General features: G+C 52.7%; 1 protein-coding gene and 1 pseudogene across 2 annotated transcripts; one reads left to right on the top strand and one right to left on the bottom strand.

Moving 5' to 3' along the window:
• Positions 1-2,955: 2,955 nt before the first annotated feature.
• On the top strand, positions 2,956-4,797 carry LOC125537122 (putative F-box protein At2g36090). Its single transcript, XM_048700420.2, has one exon. The coding sequence runs from the start codon at positions 3,482-3,484 to the stop codon at positions 4,376-4,378; it is 897 nt and encodes a 298-aa protein (XP_048556377.2). The 5' UTR covers positions 2,956-3,481; the 3' UTR covers positions 4,379-4,797.
• A 235-nt stretch (positions 4,798-5,032) lies between these two features.
• On the bottom strand, positions 5,033-8,874 carry LOC125538163 (small RNA-binding protein 11, chloroplastic-like; annotated as a pseudogene). The gene is made up of 4 exons (XR_015616779.1): positions 6,785-8,874; positions 5,636-5,723; positions 5,434-5,540; positions 5,033-5,278 (listed from the first exon to the last, which is right to left on the bottom strand). The product of XR_015616779.1 is annotated as a small RNA-binding protein 11, chloroplastic-like (transcript).
• Between the last annotated feature and the right edge of the window lie 191 nt (positions 8,875-9,065).

The raw sequence follows: 9,065 nt of genomic DNA, 5'->3' as shown, positions 1-9,065 counted from the left end.
GTTCGCGGGAGGGGCATTTCAGCCCGCGCTCTTTTCCCCCTCCTCCCGCCGCCGCCCGCCCTTGTTTCCGCCCGCCCGCCGCCGGCGATTCCGGCCATATCTGCGAGCAGAATCGCTCCGCGGGGCCGCCCCACACCCTCCCGCGCCGAGCCGCTGCACCGCCCCTCTGGATCCGGCGAGAAGAGCCACCCCCTAGTCGCCCGCCGCCGCTGGGATCGACCACCGCCGAGCGCACCACCCTCGTCGCCGCCGACCGCATCAAACTCCCCACCGGTTAGTCCCTTTTTTGTGATTTTTGCGAGCTGTGTAGTAGATTGACGCGCCGATGTGCGTGTAGATGGAGTTGACCCCGTGCGAGAAGTTCTTGCTATCCGATTCGGACGACTCAGATGTGGAGACCATGCTTGCGACCTTTCGGCAGCAAACATTGGTCATGGCGCTTGCCGTGAAGGAGCATGAAGACGAGTACCGGAAGAGGAGGCGAGGATCTACTGTCGGGCGTCTGTGCATTCTGTGGAATCGCCATCTTGGAAACGAGATGTTGATGCAAGATTATTTTTCGGAGAATCCTACATATCCTGCACACCTCTTCCGCAGAAGGTACCGAATGCGCCGATCCCTTTTTGTGAAAATTGTTGAAGCTTGCGAGGCAAATTGCCGGTATTTCACTCAAAGAAGGAATGCCGCGGGCTTAAAGGGATTTAATGCATATCAAAAAATCTCCGCAGCTATGCGGGTGATTGCATATGGCGTTCCGGCTGACTATGCCGATGAGTATCTTCGCATTCGTGAAGATAGCACAATTGAGTATGTGCGTAGATTTGCGAAAGTGATCGTCCGTGTCTTTGGTCCCGAGTATCTTCGGGCACCAAATGAAGATGACACAAAGAAATTGATGGCAGCTAATGAGAGGAGAGGTTGGCCTGGGATGCTAGGTAGCATTGATTGTATGCATTGGAATTGGAAAAATTGCCCCAAGGCTTGGCAAGGAATGTATTGTGGCAAGTCTCGTGATGCAACAATTCTGCTAGAGGTTGTAGCATCCGAGGATTTATGGATTTGGCATTGCTTTTTTGGTATGCCCGGCACACTCAATGATATCAATATGTTGCAACGCTCTCATTTGTTTGCTAGGCTTGCTAGTGGTGATGTTCCTTCTTGCAACTACACTATCAATGGGCATGAATACACAAAGGGGTACTATCTTACAAATGGTATATATCCTCCTTGGTGCATATTTGTCAAGAGCATCAAAGAACCCAAAACTAAAAAAAACAATGTGAATTTGCAAGGGTGCAAGAGGCAGCCCGAAAAGACATTGAAAGAACATTCGGTGTTTTGCAATCTAGGTTTGCCATTGTCCGTGGTCCTGCTCGTTTTTGGGATAAGAAAACCCTGGAGAACATCATGACTTGTTGTGTTATCCTGCACAATATGATTTTTGAAGATAAGAGAGGAATGAACTTAGAATTCTTTTACGACAATGTGGGTAGCTGTGTCAAACCAGTTAGAGACCCAAACCGCATTAGAGCTTTTCTTCAGACATACAAGGAGATTGAAAATGCAGACACACACTTTCAGCTACAGAAAGATCTCATTGAGCACCATTGGCAAAGGGCTGGACAGTGACTAATTTTTGTATTCATTTGTATTTGTATTCATGACAAGTTTTGTATTGCATTATTTTAAGTTTGCTACGGTGATTTGAATAATTATTTGTAATGCGGATGATTATTGTTTTATGTTTGATTTGAATAATTCAGTTTGTTTTCGATTGTTGTATTATGTTGGATTTGAGATTTGCGGGCTGATGATATACGAGGATGCAGCGGCGCAAAAAGCAGAACCCGCATAGGCGACCCGTAAAAAAGCATATTTCGCGAATATATTTTTTTACGGATCCGTTTGAGAAGTCTGCATCTGTGCCAGCCCGCGCCGGCTCGCAAAAGCTGTTTTGCGCGAACTGTAAACGCGTTTTGCGGGCTGGCGTTTTGCGGGGTCTGCTAGAGTTACTCTAAGCTTATCATGTGGCTTAGACACGGAATCATAAATTCCCGTGTTAACGCTCCCATTTTGACATGAAATCTCCGAGCTGACTGAACATCTCAAGAAGAAGAGGCACGTTGTTTCAGTGGTCTGGAAAAGAAGAGAGAAAATACGCGTGGTTTTTGAGCCTCCTATGTACAGTACTCCAGTAGGACCTCATATGATAAGACATTAATCTCCTCCAACTGCCCCTTGGCCAGCGGCCCAGATGCCGATCGATCGCCCGAGGAAGAAGATGCATAGACATATGGCCTCTCCTTTCCTCAAGAAGAACGATGGATGTGCTTTGACGCAATCAAGTCCCCAGCACCGGGACTAGCTCAAGAAACTCCGACGGCCACTAGTACCTAATATCATCCGAGCACGCACGGTCGTAATGTTCATGAGATGAAAGATACGCTCATGAAAGGCACGCCACGCGACGCGAGAGCACGTCCCTTGCGTTTACATGAACGACGATGGAGTCCACCCTTCCATCCTTATCACGACCGGCCGTCGCTCACCATCGTGCATCGCGGGGAGGAAAATGTTGGGCCGGCTAAACAGACCCGTGATGCAGCAGAGCAGCAACATCCCGAGACTCATTTGCAGGTCTCCGCTTCTTCAGGGTCTGTATTTTTTGACAAATTTGACCCTTTTGAGCGACTTGAGGCACATCTGGCCCTTAGACAAAACTAATTTGGAATCTGGCCCCGGGATCGACGCCACATAGCATGGCGTTGAAGTTGTACATGTCAACGCCACACTACATGGCGCCGAGATGTATAAGTTTAACGCCATACTATGTGGAGCCGAACAAATCTGACCCTTAGGGTTTCTATGGATCCATTTGAGATCGGCTCCATGTAGCACGGCGTCGAACTTGTACATGTCGGCTCCGTGTAGTGTGACGTCGACATATACAACTTCGGCTCCATGCTATATGGCGCTGACCCAGGGGCCAGATTTCGAATTAGTTTTGCCCAAGGGCCGGGCATGCCTCAAATCGTGCAAAAGGGCCGGATTTATCAAAAAAATACTCAGGGTCTCTGAATGAATAGTATCTGCAGGCATACAGACCACTGCACAATGGATCTCGCAGCCCAACTGGACCAGTGTCGTGCACTCATCCATCGTCTACGTAGTAGTTTCGATCCTTCGGGGGTGAAAGAGGAATGGCAGGCTGCGCGTTCAGTTACGGGACCCCCATTGACCAAGTGCCACGCGTGCAGCCGGCACGGCCTGAGCCGTACAAGCGCCGACGCGTGCAGCCTGCGCGCCTGCCACCGCGCCCTGCCACACCACTGTACTGTACATCGCGAAGTTATACTGGTCGGGCCGTCGTTTCCCCGGAAACCGGGGCGCGCATCCTCGCCATCTATATAGCCCGCCACGCACAGCCAAGCGAGACACTCAAAGCTTCCATCGCCGATCTTCAGGGACCGAACGAAACGACATGGTGGCCACGATCGAGGACCTGCACGCGGACGTGCTGGCCTGCGCGCTGCGCCGCCTGGACGGGCGCTCGCTGGCCGCCGCGAGCTGCGCCACGGCGGGGCTCCGCGCGCTCGCCGCGGACCCGGACACGTGGCGCGCGCTCTGCCTCGCCGAGTGGCCGTCCCTCGCGGCCCAGCACTGGCTCCTCTCAGCGGTGCCGCCGCGCCGCCTCTTCGCCGACGCGTCCCCTTTCCCTTGCCCGGACGCCGGGGAGCCCGGCGCCGGCGGCCTCCCCGCGAGGCTCGTCTCCGCGGTGGACGTGTACTGCAGGGGCGCGCCCGTGCTGTCCCGCGTGGCGGAGACGCCCGCGTCGTCGCCGTGGTTCCTCAGCTCGCCGTTCCGCGTCGACGCCGTGGACTGCAAGAAGCCGGCGCCGGTGGCGGCGGCGTTCTCTCCGGCGGAGCTCGAGCTGAGCTGGGTGGTCGTCGACCCCGCCCGCGGCCGGGCGGTGAACGTGTCGAGCAGGCGGGCGGTGGCCCTGGGCCGGCACTGGTACACCGGCGAGACGCTGGTGCGGTTCGCGGTGGTGCTGGGCGGGTGCAACTTCGAGACCACCGTGGCCTGCTCCGAGGAGGCCGGGCACGTCAGCGAGGTCAGCCTCGCCGTGGAGAACGCCGACGGCGCGGCGGTGAGCGGCGAGGGCGCCCTCCGGCTTCTGGCCTCGGCAATGGAGGGGCCGAGAAGGGGAGGCGAGAGAGAGCGGGAGGAGGCCAAGGCGAGGTACGAGGTGTTCGTCAAGAGCAAGAAGGGGAGGAAGGAGAGCAAGGCGCGAAGAGAGGTGCTCGTTGACCTGTGCTGCTCCGCCGCCAGCGCCGTCGCCGTGATGGCCTTCTTTGCCACCGTCGTGCTCCGGTAACAAGTTCTTTTTGCCACCGACGGGCGGATCCAGCAATGAGTTCATTCATGCATGATGATGTAGGTGCACAGTAAGCATCATGCGTGAAATGAATTGTTTCGTGTAAGATTCCTATATGGCATTTCTGCGCTCCAAATAAGACGGCATCAAGCAAGAACTAACGTATCCCGCAAAAAAAAAAACAAGAACTAACGTGTATTTACATCTTCTCCCTGGCAGCTAGAGTGTTACATCCATTCTAGTGACAAACTTTTCCTCCTAATAAATTTAGGTGAAAATGACAGAGAAGTGGAGAGACAGAAAAATCTGCCATGCAATGTGTGACATTCAAATGACACAGTTCTCCCTCCTTAGGTATGGGGGGAAAAGTATCTACCACTGAGTGCACTGGCAGCCACAGTACGCAAGTACGATCAAAATCTACTGTTCCCCCACCTACAGCAATTAATGAAGTTTCTTTGAAGTACTCCTGCTAAGTAGGAACAGCAAAGCATTGGCTCCAGGGCAGCCACGGGGAAAACATTGTTCTAGCACAGGATTGCATCAGCAACCTGTCGATGTCCACGAGGTTTAAAGAACAGGAACATCATCTGATATGCCCTTGGATGTGTTGTTCTTGCAGAACATAAAATTCAGCACAATATTACGCGTCGATTACATTAAAAAATTATGTTCTTGCAAAACATAAAATTCAGCATAATTACACATCGGCTTTTCTCTAAGAGCATCGCAATCTACTTTATTTATATTATTTTTGAAGCTACAAGCATCAGCACAACACGCATTTTTTCAGGTGTTGCCGACTGGCTTAGGAGGGCCTCTTGCTATTGGAACTACGTCTGCGGCACGGTCCTGTTTAGCCTTTGCAATGTCGACATATATAACTCGCCCATTAAGTACCTGTTGCAAGCTTGCATTGCTCAGCTCTTCTTTTTTTTCAAATGGAGCGGCAAAAAATACAGATTACTGATATACTGAACTAGCAACAGCACTATAGTGATAAACGCACGGTTCCTGCTAGTTCTTCAAAAGAAGAGAAGAAAAGAAAAACTTGCCTTCCCGTTCATCTCTTCCCGTGCTTTACTGGCCTCTTCCTCGGAGGCAAATTTCACAAAGCCGAATCCTTTTGATCGGCTGGTCATCTTATCCGTGACAATGGTTGCTGAGCTCGAATAATAACAAGTTGCAACTTAGATCGCAACAACAAGCAAAACAACTAGCAGCGGAAGTTTGTTCTGGCAAGTGACAAGGATAAACCTTCTAATACTTGGCCATAGCGCGTGAAAGCTTCTGCTGCGCGTGAAAGCTTCTGCTAGGCTGTCTTCCGTTGCAAATTGTGACAAGCCTGTAATACGATTAAAAACTAAGACTGTGTCAGAGAGACAGTTCGTTCCTAAATTGCATGTAACAACTGTATCCAACTGAACAGAGCCCAACGATTCTCAAATATGTAGGTTCTTCGATCCAGTAATAATTTCAGCTTGGATGGAGTGAGACAAAAATATCTTTTATATCAATCAACTGAGAAATATATTAGTGCCAAAACCCAGAGTACTTGCAAGAAGAACATGAAATGAACTGAAATTAGTATGTTAAGTGTTAACCCATGATCGTTCATTGTAGATCAGCAGCAACTAACAAAAGCTTATATGTTGTACTAATAAAATCTAGACATAATGATAGGAAAAAATTGAAGTTATAATAGTGAAGTTGACCTTAGTAATGTATAACAAATGCTAGTTTGAATTACTTCGGCTCTTTTAGTTAAATTTACCCTTTTTTGAAAAGATGGTAAACCCTTTTAATTAAATTTACCTAAGTAACCTGATCACTCATGTGGCATTTATAATGGAGCGAGAGGTATTCCATGCTTTTGGTTATAAAATCCAAGAGCGTAAGCCCCTACATAGCAGGTCCTACTCACTGTTGGCATGTTGAAAGCAGACATTTTCGGAACAAAAACCGGAAGATATATAACATCTGGTTACCCATGCTGATCTGATCAACAAAATCTCTGCTAAAAGATGGGTTACATCTCCTAAACTTATTCCCGAGAGCATTAGTTGTCACTTAAGCTAGCAAAACAAAATGAGCAGCCACGTATGGCAAAGCATCTATGAAAGATCACCACAAGTAAAACACAAGCAGCTGCACTGGTAAATGGCAGTATTGCAATTTGTCGAACAAGGCATGAAACTGCTGCCTACACGAACGAGCATTTCGTCGAACACTTGCTATGCATGCGTCCACGGAGCCACGAGCGCATTCACACGCTTCTTGTAACCGCTGCACGCGTGAGAGCCGAGAGAGAACAGCGGGTTGAAGTGAGACTGGCCGGGGATGTGATGTAAGGGGGGATGTGCGGTGCGCGTCAGGAAACGGGAGTGGAGGGGTGAAGACTTTAACCTCCGATGAAGAGCTTGTGTGTGATGCCGCGAGAGTGCGTGAGGAGCAGCGGGCGCGTGGCGCCGCCGGCGGGGGTCCGTGTGGAGGTGAAGGCCAGACGCGGGAGGCCTCACGCAACGCCGCCATGGCCATGGCTATGCCTTCTTTCCTTTCCTTGGGAAGCGGGGTGAGTCGGCTGGGGGGACGGAGCCGGGAGAAGCGGGCGGCCAGTTCGTCGCTAGGGGCGTGTTTGGTTACTGCATACAGCCCAACCAGACCCGCGCGAGAAGTTTTTTTTTTCAAGAGTACGCCTAGGCGTATCATACCTTTATAGAAGGCAGAATGATAAGTACAAGATGACTATCACTCGCTGCGAACAACGAGTATAGCACAACTACCACACCCAGGCCACCAACAACCATACAACACTACAAAGCACAAGCGCTTGCCCAACAGATAATAACACCGCGTCTCAACCCATGTCGGCACCTCCGAGGACCAACTGCTCCCACAAAACTTCACTTGTCAACGCACCAGCCACCCTGAATGCCGAAGAGGAAGTGGCAAGTAAATGACAGGACTTGATCCGATCCAAGGAAAACACCGTCTTGGACACAGCGACGACGGCCGTGCATAGCGCCGCCGATAATCAAAATTGGGCCACAGCGAACATCGGAGGAGAGCAACAAGTAACCAGGCCATGTCTCCAAACACGATGCTCTCAACAGAGAAACGAGATCAAGTACGCCGCCATCATGTCGATCCGACCGAATCAAGGCTTTTGCCCGGAGACAACAACCAACTCCAAATGAGCGAGGAAAATGTTAAATACACTCGGCAACGCCTCCAAGGAGGGAAATGACACCCACGGGCGCCACCGCCGCCGGCCCAGCAAGAGCCGTGCAAGATTTTCATCCCAACATCACACATTTCACCACCTCGAAGGAATTGGGCAGCACCATCCAATATGCTTCGCACCGCCGCCACCGCAGCGCCTCGCCGTCGTAGCTGCATAGCCGAGAGCCACCGACAGACAGCACAGCAGGAAAAACACCGCCCACCAAAACACCTACAACCTTGCCAAGGATTCGCAGCCACCCAACTTCTCCAGCAAGGGCCGGGACCGCCACCGAAGGCTATCATCCGCTCCAAGTGACAGCCTTGCGGCGATCCAACACCAAGCCGCAGACAACTCCCACGCCGGCACCACCGAGAGAGCACCGTCGCTCACCACACAAGCCCAGAGGGGCCCGGACGCTCGCTGCTCGCCAGGAACTCCATCCTAGCCGAGCCATCGCAGCTCCGCCACCAATCTGGACGGTGGTTCGCACTGCCATCTCCAGCACGCGCCGTCGCCACCAAGCCGTCACACCACACCACACCGCTGCAGACCCCGCCAAGACTCCATGCCGTCCGTTGTGCTCCGTCGTCGGCCACCACCACACCAAGCTCCCAACGCAACCGCCAGCACCACCACCGTGCCTGGCAGCCGTGGAGGTCCGGCGTCACCACGCCTGCCGGCAGCCACGACCGAGAACGGGCCGGCCAGATCCAGATCCAAAGAAGAGGATCGGGGCGGACTCGAAACCAGCGGCCATCACCGCCGCAGGCAGCACCACCGTACGGGGCTCAAACCACCCCCGCAGCCACCGCGCCAGGCCGCCGCCGCCGCGAATCGCAGCACCACGCCACCAAGCGCCGCCGGGGACCGAGCCACGCGCCATGGCCATGGGGTGGGGAGTCGCGCCGTGGAGAGGCCCCGCCGCCGCCGGCCCTGCCCGGGAGCGGCCCTCGGCGGCAGCGAGGGGGATGGGAGGGACGAGGGTCGGCCGACGGCGGCAATCGAGGGTTCCCCCCGTGTCACCTCGAGGAGGGACGCGGGGGTCTGGAGCGAAACGGGGACCCACGCGGGAAGTAAGAAGCCTGTTTGGTAGCCCGTATACACTATTGGTATTGGGCCTGCATCGCACATTTTTTAAAGCACCTCTGGGCTGGCTGACTGGAAGCCTAAGAATCGGCAGTTTCTGTGGAGCCAGGCCGAACGGGCCTCTGCACTAGGAGAAACTGGAGAGATGCGAGGTGTTTAGGTGGTGTCTTCTTCAACCTCGAGTAAGCTCCTCTCTAATCTCCTCTTTTCCATGCCCCTCTAATCTACACAATGATGCTTCGATTCATGGTAAGCTCTACATGAAAAAGATGCACATTGATGCTACGATTCCATTCAGGCGATCGGTTCGTAGTTTCGTCGACCGTAAGTTCTTAATCTCGTGTTCCCGTTTGGAGCTATTCTGGACCAATTTTG

This window comes from Triticum urartu, chromosome 2A (genome assembly GCF_056163025.1).
Source record: "Triticum urartu cultivar PI428250 chromosome 2A, HENAU_Tu73, whole genome shotgun sequence".
Lineage (NCBI taxonomy): Eukaryota > Viridiplantae > Streptophyta > Magnoliopsida > Poales > Poaceae > Triticum > Triticum urartu.
This window is presented reverse-complemented; position numbering and strand designations above follow the sequence as displayed.